At 45.3% G+C, this 22,695-nt stretch overlaps 1 protein-coding gene across 4 annotated transcripts in view; it reads left to right on the top strand.

Moving 5' to 3' along the window:
• The window catches only part of WAPL (WAPL cohesin release factor), a 769,297-nt gene that overhangs the window by 407,433 nt on the left and 339,169 nt on the right, over nt 1–22,695 (top strand). For all 4 annotated transcript variants that reach the window (XM_069240591.1, XM_069240593.1, XM_069240590.1 and 1 more), the window contains exon 14: nt 13,740–13,855. In XM_069240591.1, the coding sequence (XP_069096692.1) occupies nt 13,740–13,855 (116 nt within the window). The remainder of the gene's footprint in view (nt 1–13,739; nt 13,856–22,695) is intronic.

Raw genomic sequence — 22,695 nt, 5'->3', positions numbered from 1 at the left:
AGTTACAGCGGTTCCTGGAGCAGTCTGCGGTTGATCCGATGGTCAGAAGCTGATGCAGAGGAGTCCTGGAGGAATCTTGCAAACCGAATCTGAGGAAACACCCAGAGGAGAGACCATAAATAGCCCTGAGAGGAGGATTGGTTACCTACCCAGGTATGCACCTATCGGAATGGGTCTCTGACGTCACCTGCTGGCACTGGCCACTCTGATGCTCACAGAGTGTCCCCGCACCTTGGAATCCAAGATGGCTAACGCCAGGGAGACTCTGGAGGAGCTCTGGGCACCACTCCTGGGGTCGTCATGGACAGGGGAGTGGTTACTCCCCTTTCCTTTGTCCAGGTTCGTGCCAGAAAAGGGACGGGGGGTTCCTGAACTTGTGTAGACTAAATTATGTGCCCTTGAAAGCATTTCTAGAGTCTCTGGGAGGATACCCCTCCCATGCCTGTAACACCCATTTCCAATGGGAGAGGTTGTAACATCCCTCTCCTAAAGGAAATGCATTGTTCTGCCTTCATGGGATTGAGCGGCTCAATCCCCAGGAGGGCAGAAACCTGTCTGTGAGGTGGCAGCAGCTGGGGGCTGCAGTGGAAACCTCAGAGAGCTGGTTTGGCAGTACTGGGGTACATGGTGGAGCCCCCAGGTTGTGTGCAATTTGCACCCCAGTTCCAGATTTGGATTGGGGGGTTCAATTCCATGATCTCGGACTCCTCACATGGCCATATCCGGAGTTACTATTGTGAAGCTTCCGACGCGCAGAGATACTGCTGGGAAAAATTACCAGATACAGTCTGGCACCTGTGGGATAATTCTAAAGTAAGGGATCTGCGACTGGATCCTGTCTCTACCAGAAAAGTTGTTACAGATGGTAAGTGACTGTTTCATTAAGGGTATTCCTTTAAACTGAAACACCCAAAAACCAGCTGTTTATGCAGATGAGTTCAAAATGTTTACACAAAAGGCTAATCATGCGATTTGTGACAATTTGGAAACTATTAACTATGCAAATGTTTCAGGACATTCACTTAATGGTACAAGATGGAGGTATTTTCTTTGAATAATTTTAGCTACCCATATATCGTAGTAGATTCAGGTCTAAAATGGCAGTCAAACCATCTTGGCATAACATTCAAAAAGAGAAGAAACTAGAGATCATTTGGAAACTAAACTCATAAAAAAAAAATATATATAATAATAATTAAGAACCTAACTGAATCATGGTCTCCAAAATTCATCAGGGGGGGAACGGGGGGGGAATGTTTAAAAATGATTTCTCCATAACTAAATCTTTTTGCTGCCATGTTTCCTATTGTTCTAATAGTGCTATGTTTTTCATAATAAATTTGAGAAAACAAACATGTTAGGGTTATCTCTTACTAATTAAAATATAGTATTTAGTAGAAATGTGAAACTCCGCCGCTTCTTTGAAAACCATGCCGCTTTTTGCTGAGAGAAGCCTGTTGGTGGCTGTCTACCGAATACATCACCACCACCAGAGCTAGATGTATAAAGAGACCATATTAAACCTCTCTCCTTCATTAGTATGCTAACTGTGTCACACTTAACTGTTTTCCAATTCATACCAAATAATGGAAATACCATTAAGGCTTTCTTGATACTTGATTAAAAACAAATTGAAAAATATATTTTAAGATCAGAGATGGCTTCAATATGGTACATACTAGCATTAGAAATAGGTATTCTGGGCAGCTAGGGCAGACAAATTAATAAGACTTATAAAAGACCTTACACATACAGATTGCCATTGTTATTTACTATGGTACAAAGGTAGTACTCGCTCCCTGACAGAAACTTATACAAATTCTTAAAAAGTTAGAGTTGCTATAAAATGTTTATCAAAGTGCTGGATGCGTTGAATTCCTAAACAATATAGCAAGTCAATACATTGCCTGCAATTATGCATAGTTTTGGGAAGTGCAAACAAAGTCATGCCACTTAATAAAAAGAAACAGGAGCTTTCATGTCTATCCTTGAATTTTACCGTTCTGATTGTTAAACAGTGGAATATTATTTGGTCTCAAACCCTAAAATGTTAAATTTCCCCTCTTCTTTATCAATGCAAATTTTGGAATCTTCCTAAATGCTGTTGGTCACTCAAACAACTCTTTAAACAAAAACTTGTGAATATATCAATATGTTGGAGTTGCTTAGGTGATTCAACAAACCTAGATCGTGTGCTTTTTCATTGTCAATGTCAGAACATTATGAAACCAAATTTAGCAAACATTAAAATGTCCATACAAAATTGGTTTTAAGTGCATCATATTAGGACCTTGGTCTGTAAATCTACCACCTTGTCTTAAAAAAAGGAGTTGTGTATTTTAGACTTATAATTGGCATTAAAATGTTCTTATGCAAATGGAAACATTTTAAGTACTTGTACCACATATCGTAGGCCTGAGTCTGCTTAAAGCAGAGTACAGACACCCTATTTAATAAAGACCCCATTATTACACATACCGCTGTGGGACACCTTAGATCAGTGGTTCCCAACCTGTGGTCCAGGGACCCCTGTGGGTCCGCAAAGCCTCCTCAGGGGGTCCGCAACTGCTTAGAAAATTAAATAATATTAACAGATTAGGTCCCCGGCTTTCAGTAATGACTCAGTGAGGGGGTCCCCGCATTGCATTTATGATTCAGTGGGGGGCCCCAGGTTCCAGTAATGATAAAGTGGGGGTCCACGGAAGTCAAATGGTTGGGAACCACTGCCTTAGTTCTTTACTTGCAGAAATAAAAACTCCACTGAATTGGTACAATTAGATATCCAATTAAAACATATGTAGAATTATTCAATGATCAACTTGAAGTCCTGCAGATCCTCCTACAATCCCTTCCACTTCAATTCTTCTCTCAACTAGGCCCCTTTTTGCCACTCTCACATTCTTTTATTTCTCCTATGTAAATATGGACAGTAGTCCAGGATAGTGTAATAACATTGATATGCGTAACACTAGATTTTTATAATTGAAATTTACCATGCGTTTTTTTTTTATTTTTTACAAAGAAAACGTGTATTAGACTACTTTGTCCGAAAATATAAGAATATGCTTACAATTTGTTTATCTAAGTTTCTGTATTAACACAGATTGTTAAAGACATTATGTTGCTAATTTTATTTTGTTAAAAATCAAAATCCCTTGAAATCAAACAGTAAGCATCAGAGGAACACCTTACTCACCTTTGGCATTGCTTTTTTTAGTGGATTCTCTAGCTAATGACAGATTACTCACCCAACCCTCCTTTCCCTTTCTGTGGATTGGACTTTCTATATAAAAAGGTACCACACTAAAGGTCTGCACTGATCAAGCCAGTTTGCGTATGGACTTTGCATCTGAGAGCGCAGATAAACCTTTAAGAGCATCTGACGTCTGAATGCCTGCTTTGAGCTTATATGTTGCCGCTCTTCGCTCTGGTGCGGCATGGCATCAGTGTGATTCCTAGCTAAACCACCCGCTGGCTGGCACGTAGGAGGACTGCTTTTGACATTCTGGATTCAGCCTTAACACCTGGGAAAATATTTACTATTTGTGGAATCTGTGGTTACAGTATCAATCCGTCCAGCAGAAAACGCATTATCGAAGGTAACCAACTTGTTCCTCAGGGTTACTCTGTCCTAGAAAGGTTTTGAAACGCATACAAGAACTTGCCCCGCAATGGGCCTCACTATCATCAGTTGGTGCTGGTATGGGTGAGTGCAGTGGTACAAACTTGCGTTGGGTAGTATTGTGCACCATAGTGGTCAGTGTGCAGCATTGGTGATGTGGTGCGAGGGCCACCGATGCCCATGATCAAGTATTGGGTAAGGGGAGGCAAAGTAACCGAAATTAAGGATTTATGCATTAGAAGTGCAAGGACTGCTGCATATAGTGGTAAGAAGGTGGAACCACAGACAAGATTTTAATGTTTAGCTGTTGGTAATACCATGTAGGCACCTGCAACATGCTTGTTTTTCCCTTAGGCCCGTGCACTTTAAAGGACCGTTTAATAGTCACTCAAGTGTTCGGGATGTTGACCGAAGCAGCACAACCCAAAGGGTATGGAGAGAGGCGTAACGTGTTGCAGTCTTACATCAGGTGACACAGGATATTGAAATAGGTATGAAGGGAGGCACTTTAAACCACCCACAGTCATAAAATATTCTTCCACTCCAGAGCTGGCACTGATTGACGTTGAGGTGCCTAATGTGTTCTGACCCCAGACCATGGCCCTTGTTCGCCTTCTTTCTAACCACCAGATATGTCCGACATGTTACCCTTTGCTTAGTGTACGGGCCAGTGTTGGCCACCTTCAACGTCTGTGTTCTCACTCTCCCTTCACATCTCAGATGCTCCTCCTTTTGTGGCCTAGCCCGATTCCAGGATCTCTGACAGAGCAGCTGGTCACACTTCCATTTCTTCCCTCCTGAGAAAACTTCAGCACGTGCTCCGATAATCACCCAGTGGACCTGACACAAAAGGGCATTTGGCAAGCTGGCAGAACCTCTGAGGAGCACATCCATCGTCATTGCTGCCAAGCCCTACCTTCTAATGTGTGTTATTGTCAGTTGAAATCTGCACATAATTAATTGTTGGACAACCTCCGAATATATTTGATATGAATGGTGCTGTTGATGTGCCAGATGCTATGTCAGTTGTGACTTGCAGTGGCCGTGAATGTGCCAGGTGTTGCTGCTAATGTGTATTGATGTAGGTTTAAGCATGGATATAATTTGATGATACTGCAGTTTCATGTTTGAAGAGTCTATGAACGGGGTCTGTGTACTGATCTGGGCGCTCTCTCTTTTTTCTCTCTCTCTTCGCTCTCTCTCTCTGCCTCCTGAGTTTTGCTTTGAGTCAGATGGACTGGTTTCATAAAGTAATCATTTCTCTCTGTTGGATATTGATTTGTGGTGTTATCCTAATTCACCAAAATGTTTCTCGGTGCCTAAGCGAAAAACAGAAACAAAGCACCAAAAATGTTTACTGCAAATAACCCTGTTTAAAAACCCACGTCTTCATATTTCTGCAGATTAGCTAAGGACCAGGTTTGTGGTGGATGTAATCAGGGAAGGACTACGAGATTGATGGGGCTTTTACCGCAAACTGCATCTGCCTGATCAGCTCTTAAAAAAAATCTAGTAATGAGTAGATCTCAAGTTTCATAAAGAAGTGTATTTCACCTTCTTATGTAATAATGAGCAACCCCCCTCAAGCTTTTGAAAATAGTACAACAGATTTAAAAATAATAGCATTGTTTTCCATGAACCCAATGAAGTAATAGTTGTCCCTCTTGATCATTGGTATATTAATTGATCAGCCTTGTTTCAAATGATTTGTAATCTAGGAAAATTATTTTTATGTAGTTTTAAGTAGATTGGGTTGGTGTAGTCTAATCTGAAAATTACCACTGCCAATAATTTTGTTTTTGGCGCTTCTATTAATCCCACCGCGGTGGACTAGTTTAGTTGGTTGCATAAGTTTGTAATATGACAAGCTCAGTTTTGTCTGTTTAGTTTTAAATGATTAAAACTCATCCAGTTACTAAAAAGATTAAACGATGACAGGCCAATTTGGATCTAGGCAAATCTGCCATTTGTATAGTTGTAAAGTTTAAGCCTCTTGATGATGATTCATGGATCAATTGTTTGACATGGATTGAATAGGCTGGTAAATAATGAAAAGCATTGAAGGGAGCACACACTAAACAGCAGTTCCAGTTGCAGAAAAAATGGCAAAGTGAACTGCCAGAATATGATCTGCAAAAAAGGATCTGATCTAATTGAGAGAGGGTCCTTAAAAGCCAGGCCTTTTCACAAGGTCAACCAAAATATTATGGTCGACTGTGTCAGAGGCAGCTGTCACATCCAATACGACCAAAGCTTTGACTAATCCATGATCATCGTCCCATCTCAAGTTGTGAACTGCAGACAGGATTATTGAATACATGCTATGCATAGGATGGAACCATACTTGGAGGGAGTTGAAAAAGTCACAGATGTAAACAATTACAAATTTTCTTGAACTACGTAAGCATTTAACATTTTGGCATGATCTGAGAGTAAATATGGGTGCTTGTAGTTCAGCACAGACGAATTTGCTGCTTTTTTTTTGTTTTTAGTAGTGGGAGCAACACTGCACTTTTAAATGCATCCGACACTTTGTCGTAAGCTAGGGACTTGTTATGGAGACTGCAAGGAACTGTTGATTGTGTTGGCAGAGATCTTATGATTGCTGGAGGGCAGGGATCCAGTTGTGAGCTGCATTTAGTCTTGCACAAGAGAAGAACATTTAAGCATGAACATTGGCAGTACGACCTTCCAATTATAGGTACATCCACAGCACAACAATTATTTCATTGGGATTAAAGCATTAAGGAACATTTAATGAATCAGTGTTATATTTTCATTCCTGTCACCTGAAGAAAAACAGAAGATGAAGGTAGTTGTGTATCCCATTAGTGGTCTTGTCCCTCACATTCGTATCAGTAGCCTTTTCAGTTGCACAGGCCTGTACAGTTTCAGATAACGCCATGTAGTCATAGGCTACAGCTGAGTGGGTATCTTCTCTTCCAGGGGATCCTCATCAATAGTCATAAACATTGAATATTCCCGCCCTTGTGCGGGGACCCCGGAGCATATATAAAATATACACATTATACATGTGCAACAAACAGTCATGCAGGCTATCATGTTAAAAACAGGCTAAAATGCTTTATTTCTATGAAGTTTTTTTATTTTTTTATTTTATATTAAAGACTACAATAGAGCATAAATATGTACCCAAGCTCCTAAAACTAGGCTTAGGGAAGTAAGCAGCAGCAAACTCTAGAGAAAAAATAGAAAAAACTGCATTGAAAAACAATGAAGCATTCTTAGCCAATAGGCTGCATGCAGGTTAACACAGGAGAACCATAAAAACTTTGGCACCGTGCCTTTAAGACCCTGAGCACCTCCAGTATCCCACCATGCCTCAGGGGTGAAGGAAAGGTGACAGTTGGTTCACAGTTAGGTCAGTTGTTTTTTCCGGCTTCTTCTGAGAGGATCCTGGAGCATTGAGCTCTCAGTTTTTCTGAGTTTTTTCTCAGAAAAATTCTTTAAAAAAGCGTTTTTTCACTTTTCACTCGACAGATAACATCTTTGTCTGAGCTAGGAAGGTTTTTTCTGACAGAAAAATGCCTTCACTTTTTGTCAAATGCCCTGCTTGTGGGAAGAAGGCCCAGTCAGATCCCCACTCTCTATACATAGTGTGCCTGCCTCAGAGTCACTGCCCTGACACTTGTAAGTACTGCAAGAACATGTCTAGGAGGACTCTGAAAGACAGAGAGAAGATCCGGCTACATGGGCTTCAGGAGAGGCAAAGAACTTCGTCCTCCTCACTTCCCAGACAGCCAGAAGGCCATTCTCAGGAGAGAATGGCCCGATCGACGTCAGCAGGTAGGAAAGTACCTGTTTGTTCGACGTCGTCGCTACCACCGTCTCACCGGCATAGATCGCCGTCGACGGCGACACACCCGACGTCGAAGGGAACGGCGTCGAAGGAACATCAGCGCTGGGGCAGGTCTCCGTCGACGGCAGCCCGCCGATCGGCGTCGAGCCATCGCCGCCAAAGGCTGTGCGCCCCACGACGTCAGGACACACGACGTCGAAATCACCACGACGGCACGAGAGACATCCGCCGTCGACCTCCCATCGCTCCACGTCGAGGCACAAGACGGTGAGCAGGTCGAGGTCCAAGGATCGCCGTTCGGCGTCAAGGCACTCTGCGTCGAGGCGCTCAACGTCGAGGCACTCAACGTCTAGGCAAGAGCAACCTGCTGGGCACCTTTCGACGTCGAAACAACCATCAACGTCGACTCAGGTTTTACCTGTCCCACAGAGAGCAGAACATCGCCCCACGCCAGACAAGGCGCCATCTCCAGTGGTCTCCATACCGAGTGACTCTTCTCGGTCAAGAGCGGCATCATCTGGGCATGTCTCGCCCATCAATCTATCTCCGAGATGGCTGGAGAGCCTCAACAGACCAGCGGCCTCCCCAGATTCGCAATACTCGTGAATGTATTCACCTACTGCCTCCCTGCCAAGAACGCCATCACCGACAGCCAGGGCAGAACGGGCTCGTTCTGCTCCTCGCCAACTGACCGCGGGGCCTAGATGCTCTGCTACAGCGTCTCGCAGCAGGTCTCGCTCCCATCGAAGATCCAGATCTCAGTCAAGAAGAAGATCACCCTCTTGGTCTTCATCAGGTTCATCTGTCGGGCGTTACTCACCCACCCTGACAGATTCACCACCTGCTAGAGTCTCACCGGTGGATGACATTACCACATTCAACGAGGTGCTGCTAAGAGGAGCGCAAAAACTCAACATAGAGGTTCCAGAACCATCTACCTCCTCATCGGTCATCTTTGAGACTCTACAACAGAGATCAGCGTCGAAAAAGTTGCTGCCTCTAGTGCCTGGTTTGTTGCAGCCAACCATGGACACTTTTCTGGCCCCAGCCTCGCTTAAGTCTGCCCCGGCTAGGATTCTCAAAAAATACAAGGCTCCAGAACAGGACCCTTTGTTCCTCAGGAAGGATCCGCCACCGGACTCGGTTATAATAGCTGCCACCCGAAAGACCCACTCGGTGGCATCTTCATCCACGGTACCCCCGGATAAAGAGAGCAGGCATCTTAGACTCTCTGGGGAGAAAGATATGCGGGACGGCGGCTTCGGCAATGAAGGTCTCCAGTGCGTCTGCGCTCCTGGGCAGGTATGACCGTTCTCTGTGGGACTCCCTCAGTAGATTTACAGAAAAATTGCCCAGAGAGGACAGACAAGATTTCCAGGAGATACTACAGGAAGGATGCCTGGTATCCAACCAGGTTATCAGCGCGGCAGCCGATGGGGCGGATTTGGCTGCTCATGGGTACGCACATGGTATCTGTGCAAGGAGAACTTCCTGGCTGAGGCTCACTGGTTTGAAACAGGAAGCACAACAACGCATCCTGAATCTTCCATTTGCCGGGAACTCTCTATTCGGTGCCCATGCAGACGAAGAGATGGCCCGCATGAAGACCGAGGTGGATACCATGAGGGCGGTGGGCCTCGAAAGAAAGAACGATTTCAGGCGGAGGTACTGGCCGTATGACAGGCGCCCTTTCCAGCAGAGGGTTCAAACCCCTCATTGGTCGCAAAGGTCACAGCAACGACAGGGACGCCCTCTTTTTCAACGGAGAAACACAAGGGAGCGAGGGTCAAGTAGACCTCAACAGTCCACTCCGAAAGCACCCACCAAGCAATGAAATCTCGCTTCCCTCGACACTGTACACCACTCCGGTGGGGGGAAGTATTACGGCTTATCTTCACGAGTGGCACTCTATCACAAGAGACAAATGGGTGCTCAATATTGTCGAACATGGCTATTCTCTTCTTTTCAAACAGCCTCCACCACGCTTGCCACCAACCAAAAACAATCCATCTCATCTCAGCTTGCTACGCAAGGAGGCTCTCGCCCTCCTGAAAAAGAATGCCATAGAAAAGGTTCCACCTGCACACAGAGGACAGGGAGTCTACTCCCGTTACTTTCTGGTGGTGAAGAAGGGTCGAGAGGGCGTTTTCAGGCCAATTCTGGACCTACGGCTGCTGAACAAATACATAAGGAAGCAGAAGTTCAGAATGCTAGCGCTTCACCAAATTTTCCCTCAACTGCATCAGGGAGACTGGATGTGCTCCATCGACCTGCAGGATGCGTACTTTCACATACCAATAGCTCCCAAACATCGGAAATTCCTGCGCTTCCGAGTAGCGTTACAACATTACCAGTTCAGAGTTCTACCCTCTGCCCCAAGAGTTTTTCTCAAAATGTATGGCAGTGGTGGCGGCGCATCTTCGAAGACAAAGGATATACATATATCCGTACCTAGACGACTGGCTACTGAAGGCTTCTTCTCCGGAGCAGGCGAGAAGCCATCAGGACATTGTACTAGGAGTTTGCGAAGCTCTAGGTCTTCAGGTCAATTACCAGAAGTCAACCTTGATTCCAACACAGAATCTACACTACCTAGGAGCTATCATAAACACAGAACTCCAAAAAGTGTATCCTTCGGAGGAACGACTATCCTCAATAGACAGAAAGTGCCAGGACCTGTTGAGAGCCAACGCACCTACGGCACGTCAGGTGACATCGCTGCTGGGCTCCATGGCATCGTGCATTTTTATTGTCCCAAATGCCAGACTCCACATGAGACCCCTCCAAGAGGCATTGGAGACCAACTGGAGCCAAAGAACTGGTCGCTGGGAGAACACGGTGCAGCTACCGGCGGTAGCACTTCAGTCATTGAGATGGTGGATGCACAGACCTCACCTGTCAGTGGGTGCTCCGTTTCACCAGGTGCTTCCATCCGAAACCCTAGTAACGGATGCGTCTCTTCAGGGTTGGGGGGCTCATCTGGGTCCTTTTCAAGCGCAGGGTCTGTGGTCAGACAAGGAAAAGCAGTACCACATCAATCTGCTAGAACTCAGAGCGGTCCATCTGGCTCTCAAGTCTTTCATACCGCTAATTCAGGGGAAAACTCTCTTGATACAGACGGACAATACAACCACGATGTATTACTTGAACAAACAAGGGGGAACGAGGTCCCTACCCCTATCGCGAGAGTCACAAGCGATATGGCATTGGCTCCTGGCCAGAGGAATGTCAATTACAGCAGTTCATCTGCCAGGTCAGCAAAACGTGGAAGCAGATTTTCTGAGCAGACACCTCGAGGACGTTCACGATTGGGTCCTACACGGCGAAGTCGCAGAATACATCTTCGCGCAATGGGGTCGACCTCAACTGGATCTCTTTGCAGACGAAGTAAACAAGAAATGCCCAGACTTCGCATCCAGGTTCTACCGTCCGGGATCGCGAGGGAATGCCCTGTTGATCGACTGGTCAGGGATATTTCTCTACGCTTTTCCGCCGATTCCCCTCATTCCGGCAGTGATCAGCAAACTTTAGAGATCCAGGACCAGAATGATTCTTATAGCGCCACAATGGCCCGACAATTCTGGTACACGGATCTCCTCAACCTGTCGGAAAAACCTCACAGGAGGCTGCCGTGCCGACCGGATCTTCTGAGCAGAATGGAGGGCAGGATTCTACATCCCAACCTACCCTCTCTGAGCTTAACAGCATGGCTCCTGAATTCCTGCAGTATGGGCACCTAGGGCTCTCGCAGGAGTGCATGAACATATTGAAAGAGTCCAAACGGCCTTCCACGCGGCGTTCTTACGCTTTTAAGTGGAAGAGATTCTACATATGGTGCTGTCAGCAAGGCCATAATCCCATACGGGCGCAGGAGGATGTCATACTGTCCTATTTGCTTCATCTAGCGAAGTCCGGTCTGCAGGTATCATCTATTAAGGTACATTTGTCTGCTGTTACGGCCTATCGCAAGTCGCCTTCTCAGGAATCCTTCTTTACAAAACCTGTAGTCAAGGATTTCTTAGAAGGTTTGAAGAAAGTGTTTCCGCCAATTCGGAGACCTTCTCCTCCATGGGAACTGAACGTAGTCCTGGCAAAACTTATGGGCCCTCCTTTCGAGCCTATACATAAGGCCTCTTTACAACACCTTACGTGGAAGACGGCTTTTCTAGTGGCCATTACTTCAGCGAGGAGGGTCAGTGAAATCCAGGCCTTGTCTTCAAAAGAACCGTACACGGTTTTTCATGACAATAGAGTGGTTCTACGAACTCACCCATCTTTCCTTCCAAAGGTGGTGTCAGAATTTCATATCAATCAGACCATATCTTTACCGACGTTCTTTCCCAATCCGGAGACTCCGGCAGAGAAAGCATTGCACTCATTAGACTTGAAAAGAGTGCTGAAATTTTATCTGGACAAGACAAAATCGATTAGACACTCTAACCGCTTGTTTGTAAACTATGGTCATTTAAGGACAGGAGAGGCAGCATCTAAGCAAACAATATCAAGATGGATAGTTTCTTGTATTGTTAATACTTACCAGCTAGCTAATAAACAATTACTAGCGCGGCCTAGAGCACATTCCACAAGGGGAAAAGCGGCTACTGCTGCTCTCCTTAACAATGTTCTGATATCTGAGATTTGTAAGGCTGCTACATGGAAGTCTGTCCATACGTTTACAAGACATTACTGTTTAGACTCAGATGCAAGAGCGGATGCCCAAGTGGGGCAGGCCTCTCTAAGAAATCTATTTGCGTAAGACATATCTATTCCTGCACTTCTATCGGACAGTCCGCTGGGTTTAGGGATGGGCTTGCTAATCTATTCAATGTTTATGACTATTGATGAGGATCCCCTGGAAGAGAAGGATAAGTTACTTACCTGTAAATCCTAGTTCTCTTCCAGGGGTATCCTCATCAAAGTCATAAACAACCCACCCTCCTCCCCGGACGCACGTCTCCTAGAAGTGCAGGACAAACTGTGTTTGGAATCAGTTATACAAATTGTCACCGTAAAAAGAACTGACCTAACTGTGAACCAACTGTCACCTTTCCTTCACCCCTGAGGCATGGTGGGATACTGGAGGTGCTCAGGGTCTTAAAGGCACGGTGCCAAAGTTTTTATGGTTCTCCTGTGTTAACCTGCATGCAGCCTATTGGCTAAGAATGCTTCATTGTTTTTCAATGCAGTTTTTTCTATTTTTTCTCTAGAGTTTGCTGCTGCTTACTTCCCTAAGCCTAGTTTTAGGAGCTTGGGTACATATTTATACTCTATTGTAGTCTTTAATATAAAAAAATAAAAAAACTTCATAGAAATAAAGCATTTTAGCCTGTTTTTAACATGATAGCCTGCATGACTGTTTGTTGCACATGTATAATGTGTATATTTTATATATGCTCCGGGGTCCCCGCACAAGGGCGGGAATATTCAATGTTTATGACTTTGATGAGGATACCCCTGGAAGAGAACTAGGATTTACAGGTAAGTAACTTATCCTTACTGTCCTTTGAGGTCTTAGATGCTGGGGACTTTGATTTGAAAAGTGGGAAAGGGAACTTTGACCTATTCAGAATGGTTGTGTGTGAATGAAGTGGTTTGTTATATGTACAGAGATGTGTGAGAGAAAGATGATGGAAACTGATTCATTGGTAACCTCTACTAGATAAGTATATTCTCCGATCAGCCTAGGCAGCAGCTGAAGTAGGTTCTAACATGCTCACTCTAAAATGGGTGTTTGAGCAGATGAAATAGCTGAGTATGCCCTCTAGGCATGATCTTTCATGGAACCGTCATTGTGGCTAAAATATTCAGATGGAAATTCCGGCTCCTGCAGCCCTTCCTGTCAATTTATCGGTCAGTTTTTCGTGTTTGATGCTGTTACCCCTGCCACAAAGTTTAACGGTTTCAAGCACAGTCTAACCTCTCCCTTTAATATTTATCTCCACTCGTACCAAACAGTCCGTGCTAGTTTCTGATGGGAGTTTCAGTGAACAGAAGACACCCACTTCATTTACCATGCCCAAATGTAGCTGTTTGATAAGTCACACCTTAAATTAGGAAAGAGGAATTGATTTGTTTTTTTTTTGCTGTAGGTTAGAGATGGCAAATGTTTTAGTTTGATAAATTAGACATTTTTGGAATTTTGTTGATGTGCTCCTTATAAGCCCTACGCCCAACAATGTAGCTCCTCTTGTCAGACTCAAGATGGGCTTCTACAAAGGAATTTGTGAACAGCAGGTACTTCAAATTGTGTATGCAGAAATTAATATGTTGTAACAAAGATTTATAATTTGATTGCAGAGTGGGGCAGCACAAAAACGGGTGAGCAAGAGGATTTGATCGCCACTGCTCTCAGCTGTGTCCTCCAAGTGCCACAATACCTACCTCAAGAACAACGATTTGATATCAGAGTGCTGGTAAGATGTTACTTTAAAAAAAAAAAATTATAAATCTATTGTTAGATCCAGTATTTAAAGGGCAGCCCCCCTACACCAGATAATGGACAGACGTGTTTTTCAGTTTGAATACGTATATATAAGAAATTTCAATAGATTTATGCTAATTGTATAGCTAATTGAAACTAGCCATTACAAGTTTGAAAAACGGTTGAATGGTCGTTCAAGGTGCCACGTCATAAGAAGTATGCTGCCCAGATGAGAAACTTAAAATGATTGGCGAATTTTTGATAAGCCTAACTGCTCGTACACTGTAGGAAGCTAGTGTACTAAAAAGAGGTACTCCGTTCAGAGTCCAATGGATCACCAATTGTTTTTGCAGAGGCAAAAGTAGATAGGAGTAATGCTCTATTGTTGGTAGTGTGGGTGGGCAGTTAGGCTTATCAGAGGGTAGTGCTAAACATTTGTTGTACTCACAGAAGCAATAAAAGGCACAAACGAAAAATAAATGTAGGAAGTTGGCTCTGTATATACTATCTCAAAGTAAGAGATAGTGTGCACAGAGGCCAAGGGTTCCCCTTGGAGTTTGACAGTGTCAAAATTAGGTGATACTAATGCTCTATTTTGTGGTAGTGTGGTCGAGCAGTAGGCTTATCAGAGGGTAGTTGTACACACAGTCAATAAATGAGAAAACACACACTCAGACTAAACTCAAGGCCAATAGTTTTTTTTTATATAGCAAAATATTATTTTCTTATTTTATTTTAGCACCACAAGATTCAGAATTTATGTAAATACATAATTTGTAAGGTACTTCACACATGTAATTATGGAACTTTGAACAGTAGCATACACAGTTTTGGCAAAAATGGCGATAAGCTATTTTAAAAGTGGACACTGTACAAAAATCAACAGTTCCTGGGGGAGGTAAGTAATAGTTTCTCAGGTAAGTAAAGTACTTAAAAGTAAAGTCTCCTGGGCATAGGCAGCCCACTGTTGGGGATTCAAGTTAACCCCAAACACCCGGCACCAGCAACACAGGGCTGGTCAGGTGCAGAGGTCAAGTAGGGCTCAAATAGCATAGGCGCCTGTGGAGAGCAGGGGTGCTCTGGTTCCAGGCTGCTAACCTGCGTCCTCCGGGTGCAGACCAGGGGGGGTTTGTAGAGCACTGGGGAGGACACACACACAGGCACACAAAATACGCCCTCAGTGGCACAGGGGCGGCCGGATACAGTGTGCAAAGTAGGTGTCTGGTTTGTCGTAGAAAACAATGGAGGGACCCGGGGGTCACTCTGATGATGCAGGCAGAGCACAGGGGGGCTTCTCGGACCAGCCACCGACTGGGCTAGGATGAGGGCCACCTGCTGGTCACTCCTGCACTGGTTGGTCCTGGGGGCTGTTGGTGCAGTGCTTCTTCCAGGCGTCTGGTTCCTTTGTTACCGGGCAGTCACGCTCAGGTGGAGCTTCTGGATACTCTCTGCAGGCGTCGCTTTGGGGGTGCCGGGAGGTCGTTGAAGTCACCTGGGGGTCCTCTCTGCGGTGTTGGTTTCTCTGGACACAGACCGGGGTGTCGGGTGCAGAGTTTGAAGACTCACGCTTCTGGCGGGAAGTTAGTCTCATTAAAGTTGGTTTCTTGTTGCTGTTTCTGGACAGAGCCGCTGTCCTCAGGAGGTTCTTGGTCCTTTAGGTCCAGGTCAGTCCTCAGAGGTCGTGGTCCCGCTGAATGTGTCGTTGTGCAGGTTCTTTGAGTCTGGAGACAGGCCGGTAGGGCTGGGGCCAAGTCAGTTGTCGTCTCTGAGGTCTCTGCGGGGCTTTCAGGTCAGCAGTCCTTCTTGTTGTAGGTTGCAGGAATCTGATTTCCTGGGTTTAGGGTCACCCCTAAATACTAAATTTAGGGGGTTGTTTAGGTCTGGGGGGCAGTAGCCAATGGCTATTGTCCTTGAGGATGGCTACACCCTCCTTGTGCCTCCTCCTTGAGGGGAGGGGGGCACATCCTTATCCCTATTGGGGGAATCGTCCAAAACCAAGATGGAAGATTTCTTAAGGCAGGGGTCACCTCAGCTCAGGACACCTTAGGGGCTGTCCTGACTGGTGGGTGACCTGACTGGTGGGTGACTCCTCATTGTTTTTCTCATTATATCCTCCGGATTTGCGGCCAAAAGTGGGAGCTGTGTCCGTCGGGGCAGGTATCTCCACTAGCTGGGATGCCCTGGGGCGCTGTAACAGGCATGAGCCTTTGAGGCTCACCGCCAGGTGTTACAGTTCCTGCAGGGGAAGGTGAGAAGCACCTCCACCCAGTGCAGGCTTTGTTCCTGGCCACAGAGTGACAAACTCACCCCATGTTGCCAGAAAACCATCCGGTTGTGGCAGGCTGGCAGGAACTGGTTGGCCTAACAATGGTGTTTGGACTGGTATGCAGGGGGCATCTCTAAGATGCCCTCTGTGTGCATTCTTCAGTAAATCCCACACTGGCATCAGTGTGTATTTATTGTACTGAGAAGTGTGATCAGTATTCAGTGTAGCCATTATGGAAACTGTGGAGTTCGTGTTTGACAAACTTCCAGACTGAATACTCTTTATGGCTACCCTGCACTTACAATGTCCAAGATTTGGCTTAGACACTGTAGGGGCCTAGTGCTCATGCAACTATGCCCTTACCTGTGGTATAGTGCGCCCTGCCTTAGGGCTTTAAGGCCTGCTAGAGGGGTGACTTACCTATGCCACAAGCAGTGGGATGTGGGCACAGCACTCTGAGCGGTGTGCCATGTTGACTTAGTCATTTTCTCCCCACCAGTACACACAAGCTGTGAGGCAGCATGTGCATGTGCTGAGTGAGGGGTCCCCAGGGTGGCATAATACATGCTACAGCCACTAGGGACCTTCCCTGGCCACAGGGCCCTTGGTACCAGGGGTGCCAGTTACAAGGGACTTATCTGTGTGCCAGGGCTGTGCCAATTGTGGGAACAAAGGTATAGTTTAGGGAAAGGACACTGGTGCTGGGGCCTGGTTAGCAGGATCCCAGCACACTTTCAATCATAACTAGCATCAACAAAAGGCAAAATGTTAGGGGGTAACCATGCCAAGGGAGGCATTTCCATCCAATGGGAGTTCTACTCTTTTTGGAAGGCAGGCAATTTTCCTGGGTTTCTTGAAGCTGCAGCTGCAGGACACTTATATTGCAGAGTCCTGTGAGATTAGCAGACAGGCTGGAAAGGCTGGTACCTGGTCAGCTGCTTCTTCTTCTTCTGTGGGGGTCGACTCTTCTTTGTAGGTGGTCAGGATCGGAGTTCTAGGGTTCAGGGGTGCCACTTAAATGCACAATTCAGGGGCTTTACAGGGCGTGCACGGTTGTAGCCAATTGGCTGACCACCTTCAGGGTGACTACACCTTTCTTAAGACCACTTCCGCTGGGAAGAGGACATAACCCTAACCCTAGTTGCCTAATTCCTTCCAAGCAAGATGGAGGAATTTGAAAAGTAGTATCCACTTCAGCTCTTCCACCTTAGGGGAGGGACTGGTATGAAGTGGGCACTCTTCCTAATTTAACTAATTTTTCTGCCTCCAAAAGTGTGGTCAGGACAGGAGGGGTAGGTCAACTCCACCATCTGGAGAGTCGTTGGTTGGATTTTGAAGCTCCCCGCCCTGGAATGTCCATCCTGTCCTGGATAAGGTGTTATAACCTCCCCCCAGAGCAGGCCTTTGTTCTGGGCCGAGTGTTGGCCATTACTGCCGGGGGCCAGAACCCTGTCTAGGGTAGCTGCCCTGGTTTGTACCATTCAGTGAACACACCAGTAGCTGGGTAGGTTTTCAGGGGGCACCTCTAATGTGCCCTCTTGTGCATTTATTATATTTATCACTAGGGTCACTGAGGGTTTATTATTCTGAGATGTTTGATTCCATACATCCCAGGATTCAGAGAAGCCATCATGTAGTGTCCAGCACATGCATTTAACATGGCTTCCCTGTGCACTTATGTCTCAGAATCGACAGACACACAGCAGAGACATATCTGCTCGTGCCTATATGCCCTCACCTTTGCCTGGATGCATCCAGCTTTAGAGGTGACTTACACCTTACACACAGGGGTGTGTGGCAAGTCAGGATTTTAATTTAGCCTGCACCAACACATGCAGTCTGCAATGGCAGCACTGTGTGGGCTAGGTGAGGGGTCCCTGAGTTTAGCACAATTGATACTGCAGCCCTCAGAGACCTTCCTTAGTACTCTTAGGCTCTAGGGACCAGGGGTACCATTTACTAGGGACTTGCAGTGGTAGCTAAAGAGTTTGCCAATTATGCATAACAAATGTGCAGTTTTGGGGAAAGAGATCTTGCACTGGGGGCCTGTTTAGCAGGGACCCAGTGGACCATCAGTCAAAGCCACTTCAGAAACCAGGCAAAAAGTGGGGGTTAACCATATCAAAAAGAGTGGTTTCCTACATGAACCCCTCCCATACGAAAGAGGATGAAACCAACCTTCCTCTAGAGAGTCTTCATCTTCTAAGTGTAAGAACTTGGAAAGGGCATTTGCATTGTCAACCCAGGTCTATGCTATACCTGGACTACCTTAGCAGTTTGGCATTTTCACCTTTTATCTGCGTAAACCATCTGAAAGTCCTGTGGTCTGTTTGAACCAGGAAGTGAGAGCCAAACAAGTATGGCCTCAACTTCAGGGACCAAAGCGAAGACTTCCCTCTCAATGGCACTCCAGCACTGCTCTCTGGAGAGTAAGCTTCTACTAATGTAAGCAACAGGTTGGTCATGGCCATCATCATTTTTTTTTTTTTTTTTTTTTTACAGGACTGGTCCTATCTCATGCTCATAGGCATCTGTCTCCACTATGAAAAGCTTCGGTACAATGTGCAGCTTTGAGAACAGATGCTGAGCATATTGCTTCTTTTAGGGTGTTAAAGGCCTTTTGACAGCTTTGTCCAGTTTACCCTTTGTCGCATTTTCCTGGATGTCAGTTCTGTGACAGGGGCCACAATGGAACCATACCCCTTCACAAACCTCCTATAATACCCAGATGCTCCAGGGAATGCCCTGACTTAAGTCTAGGTTGTTGCAGATGCCCAGACGTGGGTCCCTTGCTCACTGTGCCACTGGATTCAAGCTAGCCTGGCTGATGAAGGATGGTACCCTGAAACCGGTCCAAGGATGCTTGTTTCCGGTCCAGGGAGGACCTGGCCTGGCAGTTCGGGCTGCACTGTTCCCATGGGGAGCAGGGTCAAGATTGATTTGCATATGGCTGGGTCCAAACTGGGGTGGCATGGTGAGCAAAAGAACGAAGGATTAAACCCAGGTCTGTGAGTGAGGGTGAGTGTTTGCATTGTTCAGCACTCCGTCCATCATCCTTTTGTGTTGATAGTATTTATAACATAGATCCATGGGACATGTATGACTGACCCAATCCCTCCCAATGATCCTGATTTGCATCATACAAGACCGTCTCCACCTGAGGATACCACAGCATATAATCAGGTAATTTCCAGAGCAGCCATCTATCATAGTGTGCAGATGCACTGTGACCCATTAGCAAAGGATTTTGTATTTAACACGCTTTCCTCATCTCACAAACAATACCAATGTTTGCCAATGCTACCTCCTATGCTGAGACATGCAGATTATATTTTTAAAGAACCAGTCAAGGCTAGGGTGTTAACACCTAGAAAAGATAAAAAATATAAAGCAGCACCAACTGATCCAGTTTTTTCATTTCACAGCTGTTACCACCAGACTCCATTGTAGTCAGTGCATCCAGCCTGTCCACAGGGGATGCTCCTCCCCCTGATAAAGAAAGCCGCAAATTTGATGCAAAAGGGTAGCAAGTCAGGCTGCAAATCAGTGATGCATTGCTAACTCCCAAGGCCTTTTAGCTAGGTACGACAGGACACGCTGGGATGAGAAGGAGTAGTTCCTGCAATACCTCCCTAAGGAACATCAGAAAAGGGCACAGCAGGTAGTGGAGGAGGTACAAGCCATTGCTGATAATCAGATCCGGTCAGAACTCGACGCAGCTGATACGGCAGCTAGGGAAATAAACACTAGCATCACAATTAGAAGACATGCTTGTTTGAGGTCATCAGGCTTTAAGCCTGAAATACAACCAGCGGTCCTTAACATGCCTTTCAATAAGCAGCAACTCTTTGGACTGGAGGTGGACACAGCCATTGATAAACTTAAAAAAAAAAAAAAAGGACTCTGAGACAGCAAAGGCCATGAGAGCCCTCTATACAACATTTTTTGGGGCTCATTTCGCAAACCTCAATTTAGAGGAGATTTTAAGTCACAAATTTAAGAGGCCTCTACGTCCCAACAATAACAGGGACAACAACATTATCATCTCAGGGGGTCTTTCAGAGGCTCTTATAGAGGAAACAATTTCAGATCCAGATGTAAATCCCCTGCCGCGAGAGGTGCCTTCACCTCATCAAAACAGTGACTCTCCCTGCACCCCCAAACAGCATACATCTCCTGTGGGTGGGGAGGGGGGAGACTGCCGTACTTCCATACTCACTGGCAACAAATTGCAACAGATCAGTGGGTATTGCCAATTATCCGCAATGATTATTGCCTAGAACTCCACCAAACATTCCACCCTGTTCACGCAGGCTTTCTCTAGAACACATTGCCCTGTTAAAACAAGAGGTAGCATCTCTTCTACTCAAAGGTGCAATAAAACTGGTTCCCATCAGTCAACAAGGGACTGGAGTATATTCTCCATACTTTCTCATCCCAACAAAGGATGGCACTCTCAGACCAATTCTCGATCTCAGACCTCTAAATCAATATATTCTCTCAGAGCATTTCCACATGGTCACTTTACAGGATGTCATTCCCTTGTTACAAAAACAAGAGTACATGACAGCATTAGATATGAAAGAGGCTTACTTCCACATTCCTATCCATTCAGCACACCACAAATACTTAAGTTTTGCGAGCAGGCAAGCATTATCAATTCAAAGTGCTACTCTTTGGAGTAATAACAGCACCAAGGGTATTCACAAAATGTCTAGCAGTAGTTGCAGCGTACCTCAGAAGACAGACGACTAGCTCATAAAATCCAGTACCATTCAAACCTGTCACCCACACACACACACAACATGCAGTCGATACCCTACACAGGTGAGGTTCACAATAAATTACCAGAAATCTCACCTTCAGCTAGCACAAATTCAACCATATGTAGAGCAACTCTGAACACTCAGTCAACAGCCTCCCGAATTCGCCACAAATTAAAGCATTCCACACTCTCATATGCCAATTACAATTCATTCAAACTTACATAGTAAGGTTTATCATGAAGCTATTGGGAATGAAGGCATCATGCATAGCAATAGTGCCCAGTGGACATCTCAACATGAGACCCCTCCAACAGTGTATCTTTCAACAATGATCCTATGCATAGGGTCAGCTTCATGGTCTAGTGTTGGAACGCCAAACTTACAACTCTTTGCAATGGTGGATTCACAGCAACTTATCAAAGGGGCGTCCATTTCGGGGCCTTGTGCCACAGACCATAATCACCACAGATGCATCAATAACAGGTTGGGAACCCATCTCAACGATCTTACAATTCAGGGAGAATGGGACTCAATCCAGCAGACTTACCACATTAATCACTTGGAATTGCTGCCAGTGTTCTTAGCAATCAAAGCATTCCAGCCACTAATCACACACAAAAGTGTTAATAAGGGCAGACAAAATTACACCAATGTATTAGCTGCAGAAACAAGGGGCACACCTTCATCTCAATTGTTCCTTCTAGCACAAACAATTGGGAAATGGGCGATTCACAATTCCATTCAACTATTACCAGAGTGGATGTGCTATCTTGCCAACAAGCAAATGTTGGTCAAGAAGTACTTAAAATACTACTTCAAACTACTCTAACTCCTACAGGCTTTCCACTGCTTACTTAGGAGGGGCTGCTTTTCAGTCTCTCCACAGCATGTGTATCTGCAGCTAACATGCCATTGAACAGAAAATGTCACTTACCCAATGTGCATCTGTTTGAGGCATATACTGCTGCAGATTCACATGCTCCCTTGCACCTCCCCGGAAGCCTGTAGCCGTTGTAGTACTTTCTTATGTAAATATGTGTATACATGGCATGGACATCTTTACTTACTATATATGTGTACATATACAACTCTTCACTCCTTACTTTACCCTCCTGCGCAAAAACAAGAAAGGACTCTATGCCCATGCGCACTATCACAGAAAGGAGGAGTCACTCAATCTCGTGGCTCGAAAAAGATTCTTCCCAAAAAACAAAAACGTATAACACTCCGAGCCCAGCGCTAGATGGCAGAATATGCACAGCATGTGAATCTGCAGCACTATGTGCCACGAACAGATGTACATTGGTAAATGACATTATATATATATATATATATATATATATCACACAGTACTCCATCCTGGGAGCCCCCAACCCTACAGGGTGGCCTCAGCTGGACGGAGATCCCTTTAAAACATGTAAAAAGAAAAGAAAGCCGAGGCCCGACTGTTGAAGCTTCTCACGTTAATTTTAATTAAACTTCAGGCTAGCACGTTACTTGTAGTACTTGACAAGTGTCCTTCAATGACCATAATGCACCCAGGATGGCGTACTGTGTGATTTATTTATTTCAAGGAGCATAACCCGCTCTCCCCAGTGCACGACAAAGGATTTAACCTGGAAATTTCAAGCTCGAAGGTGAGCAAGGGATGAGAGCGGAGTATTGCACTCCTTTCAGAGACTGCTGACTTTGCACGTTTTTAAAGACACTGTTTGAACTATGGCAGCTTGTAAGAGGTGTGCGGTTTTTATTAAATACAAATTTCAAAGGTGTAATTTTGCATGTGGCTATGTTGAAAAG

Source organism: Pleurodeles waltl, chromosome 6 (assembly GCF_031143425.1).
Source record: "Pleurodeles waltl isolate 20211129_DDA chromosome 6, aPleWal1.hap1.20221129, whole genome shotgun sequence".
In the NCBI taxonomy this organism is placed as follows: Eukaryota; Metazoa; Chordata; class Amphibia; order Caudata; family Salamandridae; genus Pleurodeles; species Pleurodeles waltl.
This window is presented reverse-complemented; position numbering and strand designations above follow the sequence as displayed.